Source organism: Rattus norvegicus, chromosome 3 (assembly GCF_021556685.1).
Source record: "Rattus norvegicus strain SHRSP/BbbUtx chromosome 3, alternate assembly SHRSP_T2T, whole genome shotgun sequence".
NCBI lineage: Eukaryota > Metazoa > Chordata > Mammalia > Rodentia > Muridae > Rattus > Rattus norvegicus.
The window spans coordinates 116634718-116662339 of record NC_141536.1 but is presented as its reverse complement, the minus strand read 5'-3'; the positions used below and the strand labels follow the sequence as shown (position 1 = coordinate 116662339).

Below are 27622 nucleotides of genomic sequence, written 5' to 3'. Positions count from 1 at the left end.
CCAAGGAGTCCCATGAGGATTTTATTTGAGCGGTGATTGGTTCTGTGCAGTTGTCTGATGTTCCCTCCCACTTACTTTTCTCAGATGAGGAAATCACACTGCTCTGTGCACATAAATGCTTCACCAAGGAAGCTGAACCTTTTGTAAAGGATTTAGGTGTTCAGAAAGTTCTCCTTTTAAAATGCCACTATTACAAGAAACTTGTAAAGATGACTCAGAGAGGCAGAAGCTATAATGGGAAATTAATTGTTATATCTCAAATGGAGTGCAGCTGAAGACTGAGCTTTAGATCGATAATAGCCTTCCTCCGAAGAGTTCTGAAACTGAGCAGCAGTTAAAGGCCAGTCAAGAACAGGGATCTAGCAGCTTCCATTCCCTGCAATAAGACTCCTTAGTGTGTCACAGACTGCATCATGGGGTGTGTTTGCATGAGCACACTGAAGTTGCTGTGAGGATGTGTGCACATGTTCTCATGCAGTCATGCTTATATGACTTTGTATGTGACAATACTAGTAGGGGTCCATACAATGAGCATGTTGTGTGTATCTGCTCATATTGATGCATATATAAATGAGAATGTATTTGTTATGAGTCTTGTGTCTAGGTTTCGGGTACCAATGGGTCTCTGAGGTGAGGTGAGGTTCGAATCTCAGTAAGAAGAAATACCTTAAGTGAGTGATGGGAAGTGTTTCAGTAGAAAGAATGATTGTGGTATAAGCATTAGGGCATGAGCTTGGATTCCCAACAGCCACCTAAAAAACTGTAACCTCAATGTCATGGGGCAGAGACATGAAGATCCATGGGCATTACTGGCCAGCCTGTCTGGGTTTCAGTCTCAAAAATTACAATGCAGAGATAGAGAGAGACACTCAAAGTCAACTTTATGCCTTGTGTGTGCACAGACAGGCAAGTGTACATTCACACACAAGTGCACACATATACCACATGCACACCTGCACAGACTTTTAGACAAAACATTAAATCAACCCTTAAGAGTTTTCACATTGAAGTAGATTATCTGCTGCTAGCTAACTAGCAGCTTGTAAGTTACAATAACACTGTAGAATTATCGAACTCACATGCATGCCCTTTTATACATACTATCTGCCATTACTGTGTTGCCACAATGCCCATTTCAACTGGAGCTCAGGGAAGGATAACCTGCCCAAAGTCACGCAGGCAGAGCTTCTCCACTCCTCCAAGCTGCAATGCTTCGCCTGCACTAGACTCCATCTGGAAAAGAGGGACTCAGGATAGAAAACTGGGGGACATCAGATTCTGGACTCAGCTTGTCTTCAGTTATGCTACCTTAAGATGTCAGAGAGGGGACACAGTATTGCTGTGATAAAATGAGACATCGGATTTTTTTTTTTTGACCTAATAGAGCCCTCCTGGTCTAGCTGTGTGTGTCACATAGGTAGGAGATCCTTGTGGGTAGCTTTCTTATCACTGAGGCAATGATGAGTTTGAAACACTCAACACTGGGATAGAGAAGAGTAAATTCAAGACATATCCACCTATCCTAGACACTTACTATGCTTACCTGTTATATATTTTGCCCTTTTCAAATCTGTTCCAAAGCATTCCACACCACTGTTCACCAAGTCTAGATATGGCACCATTGCCATCTCTTTCCTGTTGCCTGACCAGCAACAGAAGTCAGGAACATGCTCTAAGATGTGAGGTTAGGACTATGAATGAAGCTCTTAAGTCCAGAACCCAGGCAAGTGCTCAATAAACAGGTTGCCCTTGATGGCCATCTGCTGTCCCAGCATCTTCCCTGATAGCTGGAAAGGGAAGAGAGAATTGTGGGTAGATGAGCTTTGGACTACAGAACAAGTAGACTTTGCCACAAGAATGGCTCTACACAAGACAAATGCATAACTTGGCAAGTCATCCCTCCCCAACCCAGAGTTTCATTTTCTTCATCTGCAAAAAGAAGCTTCCCATAAAGAACATTTGTCCCTGTTCTTACCACTGTGTCAGATGCACAGTGACTCTCTCTAAGTCACAGTATTTATGCATGGGCCACTTTTGGGTTCTGGTTGCCTCTGTAGTTGGAAGTTGGATAAACCTTGAGTTTCTCAGCTCTGTGACCTCAGGCAAATGAGTACTTTCCAAGCTCGGTTTCTTGCTTGAACAGATGAAGGTAAAAATATCATCTACTTTGTCATGGTGGTGAAATGGTACAGTAATGGAGATTACTTAGCTCTAAATAGAAGGGGAAAGACTACAAAGAAAGGGCTGAGTGCAGCTGTGTTGCTAAGTGAGACAAAATCTGATGGAAAGTTTTGCCCATCGGGAATGGGACACCTTCCAGTTACAGTTCCTCCTCTGTGCCCCTGGTATTGGTTGAATTCTTGGGTAGAAGGAGCAAACACCTCTGTGGTTTCATTGCTGCCTGAGAGCCTCGGTCTTCTAGAAAATGAAATGTTTACAAATTCAAGCCAGGAGCACATGTGTGCCATGTCTAGCTTGGTGTCTGGGTGATTAGGTACTCCAAGCTTAGAGTGAGTCACTGCCAGGATTGAGAGCTTCCTGCCAGCTCTTGGACTGGTAAGATTCTCTCTGAGGATGTCCCCCAGCTCTTCCTGCTTCCTCAGCAATGGCCCTGAGCAGCCCGGGGCTACAGAAAGCTTTGAAAGATAGAGACTGTGCTTTACTATCTGGTGGTTTATAGCCAGGCTCTTTGTTGCCATCCTGAAGCTCTGTACTTAAAGCTACTCTTGTGTAGATACTGTTGGCTCTGCCCTGGATGTCCCATGCTTATGTCTTAGTCAAAAAACCTATAATGGTTGATTTAATGCCAACTTGTCACAAATTACAATCAGCAAGGTAGAGAGCTTCAGCCAAAGAAGTAATTAATTGCCTTGACTCATGTGGGAAGACCCACCCAAATTTGGGGCAGCATCTTCTGGTAGCAGCCCAGATAAAAAGAACATGGCAGAAAGGAGTCATCTTGCCTTTGTATATCTGGCCTTCTCTCTTCTCACTGAGCTGATTTGTCCTATTTCTGATAATGATTGTTTCTTTGCTGATGTCAGAACTAGTCTTTTCCGGCTTTCATCAAGAACTAGGAACCAGCATCTTTCTACAAACCTTCAGGGTTTGCTTGAGGAAAGCTCCCTCTTTATCTGGGAAAGGCACCTTCCATGGTCTTGTCAAGTCCATCCTTGTTTTGGAAATTGAAGAAGATATCAGAAGATGGAAAGATCTTCCATGCCCGTGGATCCATAGAATTAACATAGTAAAAATGGCCATTCTACCAAAAGCAATCTACAGATTCAATGTAATTCCCATCAAAATTCCAACATCATTCTTTACTGACCTTGAGAGAACAACTCCCAACTTCATATAAAAAAAGAAAAAAAATCCAGGACAGCTAAAACAATCCTGTACAATAGAAGAGCTTCCAGGGTTATCACCATCCCTGACTTCAAGCTGTACTACAGAGCAATAGTAATAAAAACTGCATGGTATTGATAGAGAAAACTGACATATTGATCAACGGAATCGAATTGAAGACCTAGAAATAAATCCACATACCTATGAACACTTGATTTCTGACAAAGAAGCTAAAACTATACACTTGAAAAATGGAAGCATCTTCAACAAATTGTGCTGGTTTAACTGGATGTCTGCATATAGAAGAACGCAAACAGATCCATATTTATCACCCCAGACAAAACTCAAGACTAAATGAATCAAAGACCTCAAAGGAAAACTGGATACACTAAATCTAACAGAAGAAAGAGTGGGGAATAACCTCGAACACATTGGTACAGGAGACAATTTTCTGAACAGAACACCAGTGGCCCCGGGCTCTAAGATCAGCTAATTAATAAATTGAACCCCATAAAACTGGAAATCTTCTGTATGACAAAGGTCCATCAATAGGACAAAACAGAAGCCTACGGCATGGGAAAAGATCTTCTCCAACCTTATATCCAACAGAAGGCTAATGTCCAAAATATATAAAGAACCTAAGAACTTAGACACCAACAAACCAAATAACACAATTAAAAATGGGGTACAGAGCTAAACAGAAAACTCTCAATAGATGAATCTCTAGTGGCCGAGAAACAAAGAAATGTTCAACGTCCTTAGTCATCATTGCATCAACTGCAAATCAAAATGACTCTGAGATTCCACCTTATACCCATCAGAATGGCTAAGATAAATCTCAAGTGACAGCTCATGCTGGGAAGGATGTGGAGCAAGGGGAACACTCCTTCACTACCAGTGGGAGTGCAAACTTGTACAGCCACTTTCAAAGTCAATTTGGTAGTCTCTCAGAAAATCAAGAATAGTTCTACCCCAAGAAACAACTATTCCACTCTTGGGCATATATCCAAAAGATGCCCCCTCACACCATAAGGACACTTGCTGAGGTCCCAAGTTACTCCAGGAATGAATCTGAGCCTGGACGCACAGCAGGTGGGAAGACATGGGGTAGAGGCTAGAGTCTTCTCCCCAGTAAGGATAAGGAGGCCCTGGCTCCTTCAAACAAATCACTCTCAACTCTCAACTCAGAACTCTTGTTTCTTTTGCCTAACTTTGTGATAATGTTAGCCATAATGCTGTGGAGATATAGTTTGTGTGTGTATGTGTGTGTGTGTGTGTGTGTGTGTGTGTGTGTGTGTGTGTGTAATTTATCATTGTAATGAGTTGCATGTTTAACTAATCATGATGTTCTAGGGCCATCATCCATTAGTGACTTTTTCTTCATTCCAGAGACTTCGGCAATGACCCATACGTTGTTCCTCTCCCCCAGTACATGATGAGTTAATTCTACCACACTATTGTCTTCCAAATGTGCTTATCCAGACGCACAGGGCTGCTGCAGTGTGACTCGCCCTCTGGGTTCATCGCACTGTGTTGGTAAGCCTCATCTGCCATAGCATACCCCAGTCTTTGCTTCTTCTCAGAGCCAAATGGATTGTGTTCTGAATGTAGATTGTCTTATGAAGTCATTGGTTGAACTTTTTAAAAAGATTTATTTATTTTATTTATATGAGTACACTGTAGCTGTCCTCAGACACACCAGAAGAGGGCACCAGGTCCCATTACAGATGGCTGTGAGCCACCATGTGGTTGCTGGGACTTGAACTCAGGACCTCTGGAAGAGCAGTCAGTGCTCTTAACCGCTGAGCCATCTCTCCAGCCCCAGTTGAATTTTTTTAACCCAAGGTATGCGTATATTTTTAAATTCCTAGCTTCAGTCTTTTGGGGGTTTTATTCCTAGAAGTAGAATTTCTGGCCCATATGAGAATTGTATGTTTATATTTTCAGGAACCGCTGAGATTCTCACCATAGTAATTATGCCATGCATGATTTCTGTACTTTCTCAACCTTGGTTCTTTGAGGTGTTCTAGGAAACCCATCTTGGTTTCTTTGGAAAGATCCTATTTATTTTTCACAGCTCACTGGGCAGAGAATCCTTCCTGAGCACACCCGCAAAGAGATGAGCTCTGCGGTCGCTGCCTCTCCAGATGCTTTGCTTTTGCAGCTGTTTCATATCCCTGTGCTCACATGCTTCCCTCGTGGGATTATGAGTTTGATAAGGACAGGAATCATGCTGCATTTGAATTTGAATAACTAATATCAAAACACTGAGAAATGCTTCTTGTTCAAGGGCTGAGTAAGTTGTTTCCGCATCTCTGGGTTCTTTGTTGACAGGAAGAACCGGTTTCAATCCTTGGCAGCTTTCGAAATCTATTCTGAAAACTGTTTCTATCCTGAGGCCCGGGATCCTACATGGCCTCTTCTCTCCCCGTGCTTCATCTTCTTCTCTGCTCCTGTCACTTAAGCCACTTGGGATTCTTGTGGTCATTAACTCAACAAATGTTTACTATGCACCTACAAGGTATTTGGCAAGACTATACATTTCCTTTTATAGTTTACATTAGAGGGTGGTGGGAAGCTGGCATTCATCATGGAAGTTAACAGTCATCATACATAAGAGGGACAAATGTGAAGAGGGACAGTTGGATGAGGGAGAGTGACCTGCAGGAGGCAGCAGGGTGGCCCTGCTAGAGAGAGTAACACTCTATATGAGCAGTAAAAGTAATCTGAAGGGAAAGGTAGCCCTGCTGGAATACAGGAGAGTTGAAGCTGTCCGGGGACAGATGGACACTCATTTAATCAAAGTCCCAAGTGATCTTTCTGCCTCCAGTCACCTTTCCAGCGTGGCTTATGTGTAGGGACACACCGTGAACTTTCTCTTATGTCTTATTTTCATTATATATTCATCAGATGATACTGTGTTGCACAAGGACCTTTTTATATAAGTCTATATTGACCATGGAGGACACGCCTCTACACAGCTTCCCTCCCCTTGTCACACCCACACCTTGCATTTGTCCCTTTGCTCCTCTAGAGGATCCAGCTTCTACTTTTGTCATATATGAATTTATGCATCTGTATAGAAATCCAGGAGCCACACATGTGAGAAAAATATGATGTTTGTTTTTCTGAGGCTGGCTTAATGCACATAATATAATCATCCCTGGTTGCATCCTTTTCCTGGAAACATAATTTTATTATTATTCATGACTGAAAAATTTCATTGTGCATACACACCATTTTCTTTATCCACCCCTTTGTCATTGGACATGTAGGTTGATTCCACAATTCAGCCTTTGTGAGTTGTTCTGTGTGCTGTGATAAACATTGCTGGGCAAGTGTCTCTGTCATTTTAACCTGGGAGGCCTTTGGGTAAATAGGAGGGTACAGCTGAGTCACATGGGAGAACTACTTAGCTTTTTGAAGACCCCTCCCATGTAGACTCCCATGCAGTGGTTGGGCTAGTTTACATTCTGATGAGCAGTATATAGGGGTCCCTTTTGTCTACATCCTCACCAGCATCGTTATTGACCAGGTTGTGATGTGATAGAATCTCATATAACCTTGACTTGTCTTTCTCTGGCAACTTGTGAGGTGGACAATTTTCATGTTTAATGACCATATGTCCTTTTTTTCAGAATTTGTCCATTTCATGAGCCTAATAAATTGAGTTGTTTTCTTGTTTAGCTTTTTGAGATCCTGATATATTTTAAATATTAATCTTCTGTCAGGTATATTCCTGTCATTTTCCTCCCCATTCTATAGGCCGAGTCTTCACTCGACCAACCTCTCCATCGCTATACAGAAGCCTTTTAATTTTGTGAGGTCTCGTTGTCAATTATCAGCATTTTAAGGAAGGTAGGAAGGGAGAAAGAAAGAAAGAAAGAAAGAAAGAAAGAAAGAAAGAAAGAAAGATGGAGGGGTGGGAGGGAGGGAGGGAGGGAGGGAGGGAGAGAGAGAGAGAGAGAGAGAGAGAGAGAGAGAGAGAGAGAGAGCGCTAAAAGGGAGCCTGAAGAGCAAGCCAGGAAGAGCTGTTCCTCCAAAACTCTGTTTCAGTTTGGGTCTCCAGGTTCCTGCCCTGGCTTCCCTTCATGATGAACTCTAATTTGTAATATGTAATAAAACCCTCCATTCCCATGTTAGTTTTGGCCAGTGTTTTATCACAGCAATAGACAGCAAACTGAGATAGAAATTGGTACCAGAGAATATGTTGCTCTAAAGAGCCTGATCATATTGTCTTTGTGGGGGAATGTGAAAGACTTTGGAACTTCAGGCTAGAAAACTGGTTGGACCCTGTAAGAAGAGTAGGAGCCTACAAGGGGCTCTGAGGGTAATGAGGACTGCAGAGGCCAGTGTCACAAGGAAGCAGTGATTTTAATACCAACTGGGCCAGAGGCAAAAAGTTGGCTGCCTCTCTCTCTCTCTCTCTCTCTCTCTCTCTCTCTCTCTCTCTCTCTCTCGATAGGGTTTCTCTGTGTAGTCCTGGCTGTCCTGGAACTCACTCTGTAAAGCAAGCTGATCTCAGACTCAGAGATCTGCCTTGCCTTTGCCTCCCGAGTGCTAGGATTAAACTACTAGCTGGTAGGGGAAATTTCAAGACTGTGATTATTGATAACCCTTGTGCAAGCCTACAATGAAAAAAAAAAAAAAAAAGAAGAAGACAAGTGAGTCAAAAAAAAAAATAGGAAATGCACAGTTTGGAGACACAAAGGACACTAAGAAGATTAAGGTCGCAGCCAAGGTTTGTGCTGAAGGGCAGCTGCAATTGTTAAGGTTAGCACAATTAAGTAGGCAGATATCTGAGTTTGAGGCCAGCCTGATCTGCAGAATGAGGTCCAGGACAGCCCAGACTGGACAGGGAAACACTGTCTTGAAAAACCAACCAACCGGGGTTGGGGATTTAGCTCAGTGGTAGAGCGCTTGCCTAGGAAGCGCAAGGCCCTGGGTTCGGTCCCCAGCTCCAAAAAAAAAGAACCAAAAAAAAAAAAAAAAAAAAAAAAAAAAGAAAAGAAAAACCAACCAACCAACCAGCCAAACAAACAAACAAACAAACAGGTCTGCTCTATATTGGAATAAAGGAAAGGTGCCCTGAGGGCAAAACCCTACCCAGCTCAACTTCCAACTTGGGACAGGGAGTTGCTGAGGCCTGAGTAATGGGATTCCCTGCTTGAGGACGGTGAGAGGGAAGAGAATTTGAATGGCCATCATGTAAAGCTGTGAAAGTGACACCAGAATTTCAGTGGAGACCCTAAGATGTTGGAGATGCCAGAGCAGTGGAGGAAAAATCCACAACCCCTTCCCTCCCACGTCCTTCAGCCTTTGAACCACATTAGTAGCTCTCTTCCCCAAGAGTGAAGCTTAGCAACAAACAAGAGCTGTGCTAATCCGGTCGGAAGTGTCCACCCCAAGCTGGCGATTTAACTTGGTAGTGTCATCCTGTGATGCTGGCTCTACAGATATAAAAGATATAAGAGTGGAGGGTTCTTGGGTTCTTCTTCCATTGCTCTGGAGAGATGTGTCCAGGCAGTGGCAGGGGAGTCCCTGCATGAAGGTCCTGAGAAAGGAAAAGGTTGTGAGACGCCATCGGGTAAAGCTGTGAATCTAAAGGCTGGGTTTTGGTGGAAACCCCACGACAATGGAGATGCCAGAGGCATGGCCAACCTGCCAAGGAGATCTGCACGCAGGAAGTAGAGTCGCCCCGAGAGAGATGACTATTGCAGGCAGTGAACCTGGAGGGCCAGTGCCATCTAAGTTCTTTAAAACTGATGTCTAGACACCGGATGTGGAGCTACGGGATTTGGTGTTTGCCCTGCTGGGTTTTGGCTTTCCTGTGGTGCAGAATTTCCTCTCTGTGCTCCCATTCCTCTGTTTTGGAATGGTAATATATGGTCTATGCCATTATATGCTGAAAATACATAATTTGCCTTTTTACTGTTACACTTTAAGAGGTTGTTTCGAGTCTCAGAAAAGACTTTGGGCTTTGTTACTTGTAAACAGTGTTGGAGACAGTAGAAAAGACTGTGGGGACCTTTGAAGTTATACTAAGTACATTTTAATGGCTCTGAGCCCACGGGGGGCAAATAGTAGGATATGATGGTGTGAATGAGAAATGTCCTTCATCAGCCTGGGTATTTAAAAACTTGATCTTCAAATGATGGCATTGTTTGGGGGCTGGGGAGAATAGAAGGAGTGGTTGTACCGGAGGAAGTAAATCATTGGGTATGGGCCTTGAACTTGTATAGTCTCACCTATTTCTAATTTGTTACTCCCTCCACCCTGCTTCCTGCCTGCATTCACAGATGTGATCCCTCAGCTTCTGGCTCCTGCTGCATTCCTGATGATTGTTCCCATGTCTCCGTCCTGTGATGGACTCTGAAACCAAAGGCCCAAATGAACTCTTTCTTATTTAAGCTGCCTCGGTCATGGTATTTGTGGTGTTTTGAATATACTTGGCCCAGGGAGGTGTGGGCTTGTTGGAGTAGGAGTGGCCTTGTTGAAGGAAGTGTGTCACTGTGGGCATGGCCTTTAGGACCCTCATCCTAGCTGCCTGAAAGTGAGTCTTTTCCTGTTTGCCTTCGGAACACGTTGAACTCTCAGCTCTTCCTGCGACAGGCCTGCCTCAGTGCTGCTGTGCTCCCACCTTGATGATAATGAACTGAACCTCTGAACCTGTAAGCCATCCCAATTAAATGCTGCCCTTTAAAGAGTTGTCTTGCGGATGATCAAAATGTGAATGCTTCCTCCTTCTTTAAAAGGGGAACAAGAATACCCTAGGCAGGGAATAGAGAGGCAAAGATTAAAACAGACACAGAAGGAACACCCATTCAGAGCCTGCCCCACATGTGACCCACACATATACAGCCATCCAATTAGACAAGATAGATGAAGCAAAGAAGTGCAGGCTGACAGGAGCCGGATGTAGATCTCTCCTGAGAGACACAGCAGGAATACAGCAAACACAGAGGTGAATGCCAGCAGCAAACCACTGAACTGAGAACAGGACCCCCGTTGAAGGAATCAGAGAAAGGACTGGAAGAGCTTGAAGGGGCTCGAGACCCCTTATGAACAACAATGCCAACCAACCAGAGCCTCCAGGGACTAAGCCACTACCTAAAGACTATACATGGACTGACCCTGGAGTCTGACCTCATAGGTAGCAATGAATATCCTAGTAAGAGCACCAGTGGAAGGGGAAGCCCTGGGTCCTGCTAACTGAACCCCCAGTGAACTAGATTGGTGGGGGGAGGGCGGCAATGGGGGGAGGGTTGGGAGGGGAACACACATAAAGAAGGGGAGGGGGAGGGGTTAGTGGGATGTTTTCCCGGAAACCTGGAAAGGGAATAACACTCGAAATGTATATAAGAAATACTCAAGTTAATTAAAAAAAAAAAAAAAAGAGTTGTCTTGGTCATAGTATCTGTTCACAGCAGTAAAACCCTAACTAAGACCGTATTTTATCACAGTAACAGAAAGGAACTAATGTATTTCCTTACTTTTTCTTCTATGTAAGTTTCAGAGTTGCAGGTCTTATGTTTAGGCCTTTGATCCATTTGAAGTTGATTTTTGCACGGGTAAAAGGTAAGACGCTACTTTCATTCTTCTGTGTGTGGTTATCCAGTTTTCCCATCACCGTTTGCTCAAAGTGATAACTTTTCTCCAATGTATTTTCTTTTCTTTTGCATCTTTGTCAAAGATCAGGTGGCTGTAGCCACGTGGATTTGTATCTGGGTCCTCAGCTGCATCTCAATGGTCTACTTGTTGGTTTTGTGCCAGTACCATGTCCACGTGGAAATCGGGTATGGTGATTCTGCCGAGCAATATTCTTTTCATGTAGGACTGCTTTGACTATCAGGGTCTTTTGTGCTTCTCTAGGGATTTTAACATATTTTGTGTTTCTGGGAAGCATTGGGTTCTAATGATCATCATTTTTAGTGGGCTAGCTATTTCCACATATGATTTGTTTAATCCATGGTCACGGGAAGTCTTTTTATCTTCAAGTGTATTTCTCTATTTTTTCCTTCAGTGTTTTAAAGTTTTTGTTATCTTTTCTCATCTTCAGATCGGTTAATTCTAAGGTGGTTCGTGTGCCTTCTCCCAGGCTGCTTCTTACTCTGCACGCAGAAGGTAGGGGACACAGCTAATCACAGGGCTGTTGATGGATGAGGGAATTTACAACAGTGGAGAGCGTAAGAGCTGGCTTTAATTTTCTTTACTTCCTATTCCTAACATGATCTTCCTTCCTAACAACAGGACTCGGGGGCTGACTGTTCCGAGTATTTCCTTCCCTTTGTTCTTTGTTTCTTGTCCACTTCAAGATCTGAACTAGAGGTCATCATTCACCGAGGACAGGCAGGCAAGGAACACAAGAGAACTCAGGAATTAGTCCTGACAGCTAGACAAAGCTGGTGCTATCTTCCTGCCTTCTGAGGATGGCTTGGACGTCTGTGCATCTAAATGAGAAACCCGTCAGCTGTGATGGATATAGTAAGCACACTGGGCAGTCCAGTGAGCCCAGCTCCCTCTTCTTATTTGATGGTGCTCAGAAGCCTGCATTAGGACCAAGTGGGAGGGGTGTCCTAGCCTAAAGGAGGGAGAACTTTGTGTTAGGGTTTTCCAGGAATAAGGAGAGTCTTTTCCTAGCCTTCTCCTGCATGTGTGGGCAGCAATTGTGTTTTTCTGCACAGTATTTGCGTGTGTGTGTGTGTGTGTGTGTGTGTGTATGGTGTTTAGAGGTGTGGGGGGTGTTTAGAGGTATATGCGTGCATGCATGTGTGCATCACATGTGTGCATGTGTGTAAATGTGTGTGTATGTGCAGGCATGCATGTGTGTGCATGTGCATGTGTGCATGCATGTGTGTGTGGTGTTTAGAGGTGTGTGTGTGCACGTGCAAGTGCATGCGTGTTTAGAGGACATTGCAAATACAGAGGAAAAAGTGAATGCCTGAAATATTTGCTCCTGAGGCTCCGGTAGTCCGGGGTGAAGGCTACTCTACTTCACTGCATTCTCCTTATGATGTCGCATTTTCACTTCTCTCTCTATTGCCTGCTGACTTCCAGCTATGGGAGTGACTCCATCTTGTCTCTTACAGCATCTGTCTATTCCAAGGTTATTGCCAAGAGCTTATGGAGATAGAAATTAGGAGGCAGAGATGGGGAATTAAAGGAAATGGGAGTGCATGGCATGAGCGTGGGACCTTGAGGATGAAGAAACAGTTCATTCTCAGGTTGCGAGATCCCTGGGTAGCAGTGACTAGAGAGGAGCTCAGGAGCTCCAGCTCAGCGATTTGGAAGACAGCCTGAGACACAGCCACCAGATGCCGGAAGTGCCTAGAAGCTGTTCCTGCCTGTTGGCGTTGGCACCCATTCACCTTGGACTAGGCCTTCTGCAGAAGGAAAGCTTAGGATAGAGATGAGAGAGGGCAGGGGGCCTGGGGTCAAGGCCAGAGGGGCATGGGTAGCTGGAACCTCCCCACTCGCCCCGCATGGCTGGCACTACACAACACTCCACAGTTTAATCACGCAAAGCCGCAGGCTGACAAACCTACTGTAGCATTGCTTTTCTGAGGATACGGTGAAACAAGCGGCAATGTCTGTGACGTACCAGGTACTCACCAAATAGCCACATCCGTCATCTCGGTTGTATGAGGCATGCAATGAGCCAGTGGCAGGAAGAGGATGATGCCCCAGAGAAGTGCCAAGTGTGGCTGCTGCGTCAGAGCATGACTTCATCACCATTACCTCGAGGACAGCTGCAGGGAAGTATGGGCCATGTGCCGGCTATGGTGAATGCTCTTGGCATCTCCTCCTTTCACTATGCCAAGAGCCCAGAGGGGTTCTTTCCTGCATTCTATAGACGAGCAAACTGTGGCTGAACCCACTAGGCCTCGGGCTCTGTACTGATGAGTGGCAGAGGCAGAGAGCAAGCCGACATATCCAGTGTCTCAGAAATGGACTGTGTAGAACCAAGTCCTTGGGGCGGGCCTTTGTCCAGTGGATGGTTAGGACCGGATCCATCTGGGTCTGGGTGAAGACTTGCTGTGCTCTGTGGCCAGTTTCTAAACCCTCCAGCCTCTGCTGCTGCACCTGGCCAGGACATCAGAGTTAGAGTTGACATCTTTGCTCCCTGCCTGGTACAACCCAGGTGTTCACGACATGGACCAGCCAGCCAGCCTCTGACACTCTCCCAACCAAGGGGACCAGCTCTGTTGCTGACACAGAGCATGTTTTCCTCCAAACTCAGAGACACGGGTATTCTGGGAGGTGTGTGCAGCCACCCAGAACCCCCAGGCCGCTCATAACTCCGTGGAGGGTTCACGAGAGGCAGATCTGCTCCTCCCCAGAGCCACACAAGGGCACATCAGAGCTGCTGTTCTGAGGGGCATCTCATGCTATTTAGTCCGTGTTGCTGCCAGAGACAACTGAAAACTGAATGGCTGCCCCTGGTTGTGAGGGAGGGCAGTGCCTGGCATCAACTCAGACAGGTGCCCAAGTCAACTGGTCAACTGGCACTCTCAGGCAAATGCACATTCATACACATGCCAGTGTGTGTGTGTGAGTGTGTGTGTGTGTGTGTGTGTGTGTGTGTGTGTGTGTGTGTCCCTGCCAACATGGAGCTGAATGTTCCTCTTCCATAACCAAGAACTCTGCTTTGGACACTCCAGGACATCCTTTGGTCCCTATATTCTGAGACAGCCTTCGTTTCTTGTGCCAGCATTTCTCCTCCGACTCCTTGTTCTTTATCTGCCGATCTTTGTTAGCCTCTGCGGCTGTGGTGCTTTCTTTCTCTTTTCCTCCTGCTTTGTCTATGCTTCATTGTGTCTCAGACATTGCCTCTCTGTTTCCATTCTCTGTTTCCAAACTTTCTTTCTGCCTTTCGATTGGACTCTCTACGTCTCTCTATCTCTCTCTCTGTCTCCTCCCATCTCTGCCTTTTTCCTACTTTTGTCTCTGTTTTCCTGTGAGACTCTCCTGGAAATGCTCAAAGTGGCCGAATTTGAAGTGACAAACAGCGCTACACCGAGAATCCACCCCCGGACTGCGCGAGAGCATCCTCCTCCACATCACATCACCTGGAGCAGCTATTGTGTTTCACTCAGGCCCAGGGGGTTGAGTGGAAGGACCCGGGGGTCTGAGCTCTGACTGCCACTCCCCCATTGGCTCCTGGCAGCCTGTGCTCTGTGAGCGAGCGCTGAGCGGGCTGAGCGACAGTGGGGGGAGACTCTCTTCTATAAAAGGGGAGGGAGTAAGGCTCACAGAACTGCCATAGGGGGATTTGGTAGCCTTCAAGGCTTCCTCTGTGGCACTTCTCTGAGCTAGCGTCAGGGCTCCTTCTGAATCTTGGATCGGCCATCCTATCACCTGATCAGCCAGAAGCCTGCCAGCGACAAAGCAGCACGCAGGTAAGATCCGCAGGGAGCTCAGCGTTTCTGGCTTCATGCATGTGCTCCTGATGCTATGTGAGGGAACCTGTGGGAGCTTGGGCTGGGGGAAGTTAGGTTTGGTTCTGGAACTCAGCACAGGAAATCATAGTTTCAAGGCTAGTTTACAAGAGCCTGGTCAGCGAGTCCAAAGAGCTGCCTGTCCTCTGGAACCCATGTCCTGAACAGTCCTGGCTTCCACAGGTGCTAGCGGCGTGTGGGCTCTGCCACACAGCAGTCCCTATGCTAGTTTTCAGGGTCTGAGGAGAAGGGGGCATCCTGTGTGGAAGACCAAGAGGTTTCACTAATTAGCCTTATTCTTAAAGGTTCACTTTCTCACCGGACTTAAATTACACGGGCTAGGAACATTAATGAGGTTCAGGACTTGGCATTTGCCAAGCACCGGATCGACACCATCAACGCATAAATGAGTGCCGTCCTTTTCATTCTTTTTGAATCATGTTTAATCACCAACAAGGTGCGGATTTGAGTGGCTTCCTTTGATTTCACTCAGAATGAAGTCTGGGGTTGTTTGGTTGAAAGGGAACTAGGAAGAACAGCGAGAGCTCAGCTGGATACCCAGTCTGAGGAGGACTTCCCTTGTAAATTTTACTTTGAAAGGACTTGTTGCTTTCCTGTAAATCACAGCCACTTTACTGCTGGAGGCAGCTAGTTAGGCTGGAGGAAGCTTGAGGAAAGCCATGGGCTCTCTGATAGCAACGCCCATGTTTAAAGAAAGTCTTGTGGAACCCCCAAAGTTTGACATCAGTAAAAAGCTGTCGAGCTTCAGAGAAGGCAGCTGTACACAACTCCATGACTGAACAGTAAAGTCTGCATCTTGTTACTTTTCCCTGGGTGTGTGTTTTCTTTTTTTCTTTTTCTGAGAACCTCTCAAGATTTACAAGTATCCCTTAATAAAGCCTCCAAGCTCTTTAGGTTATTGGGTCTTTTTTCAAATGTCCTCCCACAGACAGCAGACCTTCATTCTCACCAAGGGTTGATGAAATATACACTGATGTCTTTCTAATCTGGCAGGCACTGCTGTCAAGATCTGTCGCAAAACCTTTCAGAATGTCAGTCCTTTTCTGTTCGTGTCATGGGGGCTTTACGCCTACGCTCTGCTAACCCTCCTCCCTCTTCCCCTCACCGGTGCTCCCATCCCACCCCACTTTGTCTTTTGTTCTGTTTTTGCAGGTCACTCATCCACAGGCTTTGAGATCTGCGTGGGGGGAGCTCTTGAAGCAGCCCCAGCAGGGTGAGTGATGTGTGTGAGTGTGCATGTGTGTGCGTGTGTTTATTGACACAATCCTGAGCCCACTGCTTTGTCCTCATCCTGCTAAGCATGATGGGTGGCAGGTGACTCCCCTTGTCTCCAGGAGTAGCTGGCAGCTGGGAGTGCGGTATCAGCGGTTCCACGGTTCCACGGAAACTGTGTGGTAGGAGCCACTGTTTTGACCCTTTAGGCTACTCAAGTGGTTGGGTCTGGGCTGTTTGAGAGAACGCATGGAAGGGTAGGATAATTCTCAGGACTTTCGGAGCATTACCTCAGGAATTTCCCATGTATTACCTAAGTGTGTGTGACCACACCTGAGCCTTAATTTAAACCCAATAGCCATCCTTTATTTGTTGTGTGTATAACTTTGCAACAATTCCTTTCCCTTTTAGGGTCTTAATCTCCTCACCAATATAACGAAGATAATAATAATGTTCTTTCCCCTCTGTCACTGCGAAGGCTCCCATGGGAGGCTGTATTTGGTATTTGGTAGGCATTCAGTAAATGTTGTTATGGCCACCTCTCTGGTGACTTGAAATGTCAGGCTTCAGAATGAACTCCTCCCCCCTCTCTTGTAAGACGTCGATCTCGATCTCGTCAGTCATCCCAATCCATCCTGCTGTGCTCTCTCCCAGGGAAACCTGACAAAAGTCAACTATTTCTCTCCCCACTCCCACACATGACGCCATTGCTTTATCTGCTGCTCCCCGCCTCCCCGACATTCCGTCCCACCTCCAGTTATCCTGGCACAACTTTTCCATTGAGCAGATCTCTCCCTCATTCTCCGAGGGGTCTGAAGTGGCTGCTTTGGTTTCAGTGCGGGTCTGAGAAGGTGTGGTCAGCAGATGGTCTCTCTCCCCAGTTTGCTCCTCTTGGCTGATCAGTGATTGGCCGATCTCACTGGGTCTGACAAGGTGGTAAAACAATGGAACCAACACACAGCTGACCACAGTTGGGGAGATGTAACCTCAACTGAGCTGCGCCCTCAAGTCCTTTGCAGCTCAGCCTGGATCCCACTCCGCACTCCCACAGGAGCTCAGTGGTCATATCTATGAAGCACGTGACATGCTCAGGCGGGTGCTCCTCACCGTACCCCGATTCTCCACTGGCCTGATTGCTTAGCCACTAGCTGCGAACATCCTCAGAGTGTCTGCAGTGGCTTCAGCTGCCTCTCTCCAGTCTTATTCTATTTAACTTGATGAAGGTTTACCGGGCAGGTATTATATAGCTCAAGGGGCAGATTGGGGGAGGAGCAGGAGACGACCTTGGCTTTTGCCCTTCCCCTCTCTTTCCGGTTCATCCACTTCCCCATCATCTTCACTTCCTGCTGTCTCTGCCCCCCACCCCCACCCCCAGTGATCCTTCCCTCTGACTTTTCATCTCTCTCCCCCTACCCTCTCATTTTCCTTTTGCATTTCTCCTTATCTAATAAATGTTCCAAATGGCAGTAAGGTAGGGGATTCCTAACAAACCCGACAGCTGAGAAACATTCCTTTAAAACCACTGCTAATGCTTTCACTGAGACCCTGACCATGCCGGTCGGTACCGCAGGACTGTGTTTCTGTCTGTCTCTGCACTGCAAAGGTGACCTTTGGGTAAGACCTGTTCCTATGTCCATGCTTTGGTATTTGCTGAACAACAGGTTGGCTCATTTTCTGTTCAGGACCCAAGCCACCCTGCAAACCGATCACCGGTGCTCTATCCATGATCATATTTCAACAAGGGGTGCGTCCAAGTTTCAGAGCCTTTCTTCACCAGCCCCTTGAGAACCCACCAAAACGAACTTGCTGTTTTCCTGAAAAATCCTGAAATTGTTTCATTTTTGGGGGTGCGTGAAAGTCTTGGGCATAGCCCACAGGCCCTGTCCCTCTCACCTCCCGGCAGTTTGTGTAGTCAGCAGATCAACTCTATGCCTAGCTCCCATCTCTCTGAGCCACTGTATTCCCATCTAAGTGGGGCTGACAGTGTCCAGCTCACTGTTGGAGGTAGTTGATAAAAAAGATGTAAAGCATTTACGCCCCCCCCCCACATGCTGTGAATTCCAGCCCTGCCACTAGGGGGTGCTGTTTCTCTCTGCCCACAGCTTTCTCCTAGAACCTAAACTTTGACTGATAGCCTGTCCAGAGGAGCCATCTGCAGGCATCCTGCCTGGCCCTGAGCAGTGGCACGGTCTTTGATAGATTCTAAGGTGGTTGTCATCGGAGGATCACAGTGATGAGCGAGAGAGCTGGAGTCCTCCTGACTCATTGTGTGACCTTAAGCAAGTGACTCCTTTCTTACCTTTTCCCATTTCCTCTTCCTCCAAATAGGAATAATCGTATGCATACATTGCTCCCAGGGATAATTGTGATGTTAAATCACGCTGTTATTATTCAGCCCTGGCTCTTCAAATGAAAATGCTCGCTGCCTCTGGAGCCCTGGCTGACTACTGGAGAAATTTCTCTGAGCTAGGGCGAGGGCAAAATCAAATCAAAACAAAACCAACTCTTTCAAGGATCAAGATGGGAAACGGTTTCCCACTGTGCTCTGGTCCTTTAACAGGCCCTGTCCAGAGGCTCTCGGGCGCTAGGGGCTGTCTGAGGAGCCCATGGTTTGACCTCTCAGGGAATAGTATAGTTCCAGTCGATGGTACTTTTCTCTTCCTTAATGAATTCTGCCACCAGCAATAGCTCTAAATTTGTTGGGGTGCAGAATGCAACCAGCCTGTACTGCAGTGAACCCCCTCCTGTCGGGAGATTATTATTAGATATTATTGATAATATGTTTACATGTCTGGAGACCCAGAAAAATTAGTTGAAAACAATCAGACACAGAGGTAGGCAAGGGATGGTTGTTCTGGGGACTGAAGCTAGCCCAAGGTAAGAAAATTAGCTTCCATACCATTGACAGTCCAGTCTTCCCACAGTGCTGAACTTCTAATCAGTTAATCAGTCTGAAAAAATACAGCTTCTTTTCAGGAGTGTGTGTTCACAGGGAGGAAATGAGATGGGGGTGGTCTCAAGGCCGTCGTGTAAAGACACATTCAACCTCAGGGACTCAGCTGATAAGCTGGGTTGTCTGTTCACAAATCAGGAGGACTCGGAGGAGAGCAACTTCCCTTCTCCACAAAGCCTTTAGGAACAGTATTACCGCTAGGCATTCTGCATAGGGTTGGCACACTGTAGCTCCTGAGAGGAGGAGGCTATTACAGGGTCGGTATGCTCCTGAGGGGTACCAGCTCCCCTTCCACATAGTAGGCCCCCAAAGTGCCTAGTGTGTGCTAGGCATGGGTTTAGTGTGCCTAAAGTAACCCTCACACTCTTCGTTACCAGCCCCTCTGCATAGGGGAGAAAACTAATGCTTTTAGCAAAGTCAGTTTTCTCCAAGTGGTGGTTAAGCGGCCACTCTCCTCACTAAACAAGCTAGTGGCCTGTAGCCAGGTCAGGCAGGGTTGGACCTCACCTTTCTCAAAATCACTGAACCTCCTTCCCCCTGCCCCGAGCTATTTTTCCAAATTGTTTGAGCTGGCCATCCAAGGGTGGCAGGTACAAATGTCTGCTAGGTGCTTAGCAGGAACAGGGGGCCTCTGTGTGTGTGTGTGTGTGTGTGTGTGTGTGTGTGTGTGTGTGTCCCTCATGACTAGCACCAATGCAGGCCTAGTGTCTCAAAGGCTTTTGACTTTTCTCCAAACAAATTGGAAATTGAGCTTTTTTTTTTTTTAAATTTAAAAATCTCCCAGTTTTAAAATGCCTGTTTATTCACTCACCAAACTTATATGGATCTCTTGGTCTCATCTGAATCCTGGGTGACATTCTGGGACATGATCCATTTATCTGTTCAGCTCTTCATCCATCCACCCATCCATCCATTACAGCATTCATCAATCCTTCCATGCATCAATCATACAAACTGGTCTCCTCAGGACATTTGAAAACTCATGAAGCTGGCACGACCTGGCCTCTGCCTGCTTCTTGGCAATCAGTACTGCAGTTTCTCAGCTACGACCTGCTTCTCATGCTTAAATATTCCCCACACACGCATGCTGCAGGAGATTTGCATTTGCAAAACCGCCTCTCATGTTAGACTCAGCTAGTCAGATATAATTCTGTGCTGGGGCTAGCATGGGTGGCTGCAGGAGATCCAAGGAGAGATCATGTCCAGACAGACTGCTTGGTTGTGATGCCTGAAGCTAAATTCTAAAGAACGAGTGAGTGAGAGTTAGTCAGATCAAAAGGTAATAGGAATGGGCGACAGTTGTTTGAGGCAGAGGGAACTCTGTATGCAAGGGTTGGGGATAGCATGTGTCCTTGGCTATGGAATTGGATGAGCCCAGGTCAGGCAGGACTCACATCGAGATGCCAGTATGTTGTGTGCTTGCTAGGATGCTGTGGACGTATCTCTTTGTGCCTCCATGTTCTCTCCACTGTGGGAATAGTATTGGTTTCAGCTGTAAGGGGTTATCTTGAGAACTGTCTCACATTAAGCTGTGTACAGGCTGGAGTACAGGCGTCCGTAGTGTGCACGTCAGGCTTTTTGTGTTGGGGAGGACTCTGAGTATGGTCAGAAGAGTCAGACCTTGGGAAGGCATTTCAGACTATGCAAGACCCGGCACAGGGCTGGGTGGCAGCACCATCGGAAGGGAGTGTCAGGAGGGTCCTCTGGCTACTGTGGAGATTGTGTTCAGGGGGATAACCTTGGATCTGCTCCAGAACCAGGCTGAGGCTGAAGGCTGCAGGGTTGGGCAAGGAGATGGAGCAGCCTGGGAAGTCATCAGTGGACAAGAAGGCAAGGTCTGCAGTGGACTGTCTTAAGTGCCAGTCTCTCTTGACCCAGGGGAGTCTGTAACACAGGCCTGGTAATGGCGCTGCTTGTGCCTTAAGTGTTGTGTATGTGGTTAGTTCAAGAGGCTGCTCGGAATGGCAGGTACTTAGCTGCTTCCCTACCCATATCATCACAGCAGAAGCTAAGGGGGAGAGGAAAAGATGCTGGCGCCGGTATTGTATAGAGAGGTCGAAATTGGGTTTATTTTAGAATTCACTGGTATGGGAAGTCTCCCAACAGGTTGCTCAAATCTTATAACAGATCAGCTCTGATCAGCATCGGAGTAAAACAATGAAACAAACAAAGCAAAACAAAAAAAGAAGCAGGAACCATTTATTTTGTCTGCATGTAAATGGTGCATTCACCTGCCTGGACCTTTGGTTTCTCTCATCTGATATAGAATGCAGGGAAACCCTCAGAACACAGAGACCCCCAGGTTACATGAGCACAGTTCTGTGTGTTTTCAACTTTGAGCTTCTCTGTGCTAGGAGCAGTCTCGGGAGAAGCACATGGGCCCGCCTCTAGTCGACAGTTGCATATAACCTCGGATGAGTTACCAAGTTTCTTAGCACCAGTTTTCTCATCTCTAAAGTGGGCAGATCATGCTCACCTCTGAGCTGGTGGGTAGACCAAGCTTGGGGTAGAGTCAGTGCCCTGCAGATTGTTGCTGGGACTCAGAAGACTTAGCCTCGATGACTCAAACCTGTTCTACGAACTGCAGTTATTAGGTGGAGAGAGTTAACGGAGTGGGCCCTGCACCCCAGCTTTCATTCACTGCTCAGGGCAGGATGTGGGCAGCTCTCTGCAGTACCAGCACCCCCGTAGGGGCTTAGGACAGAAGAATCTTGGTAGTGTCAGCTGAGGTAATGGTTAGGAAGCTGACCTGAACTTTAAGGGAGGACACTTGTTCTGGGGTCCTCCAGGGTTTTGGCTTCTTGGAGCCCTGAACGTCAGAAGAAAGTGCAGTTCTCAGGAACCTGGAGGGAAGGTGGACACCGTTTCTTATCTTGGAGACAGTAGATCAGTATGTCAAGGTAGGGAGAGAGTAAAACCCCAGATGGCTGGCTAGTCCAGGCACCGAAGTTCGCTTGCAAGAACCACACAGTGATTTGGCTTATGACGACGAGTTGCCTGATGAGGCGGGAGTGAATGTCAGTTGTCAAGAGCGAACCCTGCACTCTTTTGCAAAGGACCATGTTTGGTTCCCAGTGCCCATGTCTGTCAACTCACAACTGCCTGTCACTCCAGCTCTGGGGGGGTGCATTGCACCTTCTGCTGGCCTCCCCAGGCACCTGAAATTACAGCATATATCCTGCCCCCACACACATAGGCACACAATTACACATAAAATAAAAATCTTTTAGAATATTGACTGAGAAAGGACGTCAACTTTCTGTTTTAATTGCAATATGGTCACATCATTTTTCCATTTTCCTCCCCCTCCCCCTAATCTTTGTCATGTCACCTCCCTCCAGCCCCTCCCATATTCATGCCCTGGAAAGAGACAACTTCTAATAGACTTTTTTTTAAATGAACCATCAGCTCATTCTGCCAAGTATTTGCAAGGGGCTTAGGATATACTGGCCAGCGTTTTAAATGCTAGGATAAGAAGTTAAGACAGCTAAAGTCTGTGCCTTTGAGAGCTCATGTTCTAGGTGGGGAAATGGCAAAGGCAGAAAGGAAGTCTTGGGAGAACCCTTGGTCTGGGTACTCCAGAGGAAGAGAGTGCACACGAGTCCTGAGGCAGCAACAAGCTTAGCCTGTTTGAGGCCCACAAACAAGTACTTCGGAGAGGGCAAGAGATAGTCTGCGTTCAGGGAGCTTGTGTGCATGCATGCATGAATGTGTGCATGAGTGTGTGCATGAGTGTGTGTGCGTGTGCTTGCACACGGAGGAGCAAAGTGCTCACACAGCTAGCTAGGGGTGCACGATTGCGATGAAAGTTGCAGTTGCTGAACTTAACCTAATCTAGGAAACACAAGTAACAAGAGGACAGGAAAGGTTTTCCAGGAAGAGAAAACAGCATGCACAAGGCCAAGAGGTGAGGTGGAGCCTGGCATATCCATGAAGGTGGATCTCAGGTCTGATGTTGGGGTTAGAGAGGGGGACAGACTGGAGGGATGCATGACAATGAGGCAGAGGGGGCGGCATCTCAGAATGAATAGGCTGAGGAGGACAGTTCATGAGATAATTAGAGAAGCCGAGCAGAAGGCCCGTATGGAGAGGGGTGAAAGTGAGGCAGTTGTCAGAGTGAGGAGCAGCGCTGGAGTCAAAGGGTTCCAAAGACCCAGGGAAAAATCAGAAAGAGCGGGATTGTATGTCAGCAGTACAACTCTCCCTTCTATGTCCAGCGTCCAGCCTGTAGACTCAGAACAGAAGGACAGACCTGGAGGCTGGTGGTAGTCGAGGTGTGACTTGAAGGTAGACAGAGGCTTACAGGCTCTGGCTTACGGGCTTTCTAGCTGTGTGGAATCACTTTCCTGTGCCTCGGTTTCTCCATCTGTCAGGTGAAGGCTACAGCATAGCCCGCCTTGCAGAGCTACGGGAACTGCCTACCGAGAGAGGATCCCAGGAAGCAGCAATTACTCAGCTCTCAATCCTTCCTGAGTCCTTGGCCTTGACTCCGAGGTTCCCTCCCCCGCTTCTGTGTCCTTGATGACAGAATGGGAAGAGTGCTGGCCTCGAGCTGCTGTTTACGCCACACATGAGTAAGAGATGGCTTTGTCCACTCCAGATACACTTCACCATCTTGTCCTTCTCTCTCTCCAACAGAAGGGTGATACAGAATGGCGTGGTCCAGGCTGATGCTGGCAGCTTGCCTCCTTGTGATCCCCTCTGAGGTTGCAGCGGACTGCCTGTCCTTGTGTTCCCTGTGTGCAGTGAGGACGCAGGATGGGCCCCATCCCATCAACCCCCTGGTAGGTTTCAGCAAGACTTCTCCATGTTATTCTATTTGTGAGTGGAGCCCAGAGTGGGGAGGTTGCATCTCTGGGCTGCTGTGCCCCTGCTGCAGTGCACGGCATGGACAGCCCAGTACCGAGGTCTGACCTCTAGTTCCCACTGCATTCTAGATGTCATTACCTTGGCTCCCCAAGGCCTGCACAGAGACCATGTTTCCAGGCAGCCAAGTGCCTGGCAACAGGGTGTAAACCATGGGGTGCTTGCTCTGCCACCTGAAGCTCTGGGTATACATTCCAAAGTTTCCTTTCCTGGCACCTCCAAGTTCAGTCTCCTGGTAGAAGCCGTCCTCATGACACTATCGGGATCTGCTCCGTGGGGCTGGGCTCTCCTGGGCCTGAGGCTTTTCTCCTGGCTTGTTGACGTTATTTTGAGTCATGCTTTCTCATGTGCCTCACCCAGCAGTAGTGTTTGTTGGCTGAGCTGTGGTGGACAATACTCAGGCTTGGGGTCTGGCCCTTTCTTGCTCCCTTACTCTGGGGTTCTTTCCTGAGTCTCATTTTTCTCATTTATAACATGAAGGTTGATTCCCTGAGGTCATGATGATTAGCGTTTAATATCCGTCTGGTCTATATTCACTGAGCTGCACACAGTGTGTCCATCATTACACAGTGTGTCCGTGCTCACTCTTAGGAAAGCAGTGTGGCTAAGCGTGGGGACTCCAACCTCAGGCCTTCAGAATTCAAGTTGCTGTCAACATCAGTAAAGTCATAGAGGTGACTGAATGCTCCCTTAGCACTATGAAGTAGATCCCATACCCCTCCCCCACAACACAGGCCCTCTCCGGTGTGCTGAACCCTTCCATTCTCCGTGCACTTTCTTTCTGTTCTGCTGAACCTCTGTCACTGAAATCTTAACAGCCCTCTCTCTATGCCTGAGAGCCTGAGAGAGGTCTGGAGAGTAACTATACCCTTTAAAGCCGGTAAGCATATGCGCTGGGGCAATTGGAAGATCTTGCTCCTGCTTTTGGCCTTGCCACCTGTGTCCCCATGCCTTTGGGATACCTGCCTAGCCTCTGTAAGTCTAATTTCAAATCTCTCACATGATGACGCTCTCGTATCCCTTCAGATTTGCTCCCTGGAGTGCCAGGACCTGGTGCCGCCCTCGGAGGAGTGGGAGACATGCCGGGGCTTTTGGTCTTTTCTCACCCTGACTGCCTCTGGGCTCCATGGCAAGGATGACTTGGAGAATGAGGTTGCTTTGGAAGAAGGCTACACGGCACTGACCAAGCTCTTGGAGCCCCTCCTGAAGGAGCTGGAGAAAGGCCAACTCCTTACCAGCGTCTCAGAGGAAAAGCTCAGGGGTCTCTCCAGCAGGTTTGGCAACGGAAGAGAATCTGAGCTACTGGGCACTGACCTGATGAATGATGAAGCCGCACAGGCTGGCACGCTCCATTTCAACGAGGAGGACTTGAGAAAACAGGCCAAACGCTATGGCGGCTTTTTGCGCAAATACCCCAAGAGGAGCTCCGAGATGGCTGGGGACGAGGACAGGGGCCAGGATGGGGATCAGGTAGGGCATGAGGACCTGTACAAACGCTATGGGGGCTTCCTGCGGCGCATTCGCCCCAAGCTTAAGTGGGACAACCAGAAACGCTATGGTGGTTTTCTGCGGCGTCAGTTCAAGGTGGTGACTCGGTCCCAGGAGAACCCCAATACCTATTCCGAAGATTTAGATGTTTGATGGATAACACTTCCCCTCCATGGAGTTGGGTCTGCCGGCTTCCTGCTTCATCCTCCTCTGCTTATTCCTTCGCTTGCTCCGTTCAGCATTCCCATGAAAACATCTAAACCCAGCCCACGCCCTGTTCCGCCTAGGAGTGGAGTGTTCGTTTGCGGGCAGTGGTGGGGAAGAGTGGGGATCCCCTGCTAATCCATCCAGTGTCCGGCTCAAACCCCTAGACCTCTAAACTACCACTACCAAGGGTAGCTCTTTGACATCAGCCCAACCGCTCTATCCCTGTGACCCCTTCCCACCCTAGAATCCAGAGAACCTTGTCTTTGTACCTATAGGTCTGTGGTCTCCAAACTTCACTGATCACGTCCTCCTCTTGGAAGAAAAATGAGCACTCCCTGTTAGTATTGCATGTGAACCATGAGGCATACAGTGTAGAAACATAAAACAAGATATGTGCAAAATACATGCAAATGAAGATCCTAACTGCATTCTCAGCCACACAGGCTCGTCTTGTGCACACTGCTCTGGAAAGCTACAGGCTAAATGAAAAGCCTTTTCAGGGACAGGGATTATAACCCTAGAGAGGCCAGGCCTCTAGCATGCTAATTGTATGTGCATCCAGAGTTCTCATGGTTTCCAAGGTGCCTTGGAAAAGCCCAGCTCCTAGACCCTGGTGAGGGCAGTGCCTTTCCCAAGAGTGACACCCCCTGCTCACGAGGAAAAGCCATTCCTCTGAAGGCTGAAGTGATAAGGGGGGGAGCAAAGCAAACTAATTTGTTCTGTACAACAAATTCAGAATTTGGGCCAGTTCCCACAGCCCTCATTAAAAAAGATCAGTTTCACACTTCTAGCCCACGAGGAACTGAATCGTAGTGGAGCTGATGCAGCTGAGCGCAGCTGTGCTCCTCAGTAGTTGACTTGGCTGCGGGAGCCAGAGCCATTTGGCTGAGCCATTTGGCCGGGCATATGCACTGGCACTGGGAAGGGGGATCCAGAAGCAGTAGCTGAAGGAGAGACTGGTCCCCCTCGGTATTACACTGAGCCTCATTCTCCATGTCTCCAAATAAAAGCAGAGAAAGAGGATCAAGTGGGTTCGCTGGATTCAAATAACCCAGAATCAGAGGCCAGGTCCTCTTTGGTTTCCTCTCCCCATCAGATATTTAGATTGGTAGGTTAAGGAGATGGGGCTGGACGGGAGAGAAAGCAGTCTGGATTTGCGTATTTGGTAGGAAGCAGACTGGATTTGCATCTTTGCATAAGATAACTTGAGTGTCCCTCTCCACACACAGTCCACAGCCTTTAGAGCTCTTCATGTGTTCTGAAATGTGTAGATTGTTTTATGGTGACTTGTGCGCTGCTTAAAAAAAAATCACATTTATCCAAATTACTTGGAACATGTGAGTCCTTAATAGGTCTGTGTAGTTTCCTGCTTCTCTGGTACAATAAATAAAGTTATGCAGATGGCTTGCTGTGTTTGCGTGGATATATTCGAGTCGTCTCCAGAGAAAGTGCATGGCATTATATATAAGCAGATATGATATGTATATACTTACATAAGCACACATACACACGTATAGCTGTATTGGAGGATTGAACCTGGTGCCTCATGTGCGATTGGCAAACATTCTACCTCCAAGCTCCAGCCCCTATAGTCCTATTAGGAAAAACTGTGGAATAACAGAAAGCAAGAGACTGAGTGTTCCACAGATTTATATATGTAAATTAAGTCTGTGTGACTTTGGGCAAGTCACTGACCTCTCTGGACCTTCTTATGTCTATAAAATAAAGATGAATAGGGCAGTGTGTGTAGTGTGGCTGACAGGACAGATGAAGTCAAACATGAAAAGTTCCCAGCACTTAGTAGGTTCAATAAATGAGAGTTTCCATGCCTATGTGGTCTTAAGGAACAGTGGCAAAGTTGGGCATTTGGCAACAAAACAGGGAGGACAGAGAGAGGTACTGCAGCCTCAGGGACCACTTCCGGTGTTGGGAAACTGGGACGAGTCACAGAAGTTCCTAACAAGACTGAATGTGCTAGCGGCAAACAAATGCTGTCCACTGCTAAACAGGCATCCGTCATTGAATGGTGCACATAAGGTGTCTTTATGTAGCATGTGTCAAAGTGTCTGAGTGGCTGTAGATGTGGGTTCTA

General features: G+C 47.2%; 1 protein-coding gene across 1 annotated transcript; it reads left to right on the top strand.

Annotated features, from left to right (window-relative positions):
- The first annotated feature begins 14584 nt into the window (after positions 1 to 14584).
- Positions 14585 to 26933, top strand: Pdyn (prodynorphin). The gene is given in 4 exon segments (NM_019374.3): positions 14585 to 14744; positions 15957 to 16017; positions 23608 to 23753; positions 24862 to 26933. Coding segments are annotated over 2 exon segments (747 nt in total). The 5' UTR covers positions 14585 to 14744; positions 15957 to 16017; positions 23608 to 23621; the 3' UTR covers positions 25477 to 26933.
- Positions 26934 to 27622: the final 689 nt, after the last annotated feature.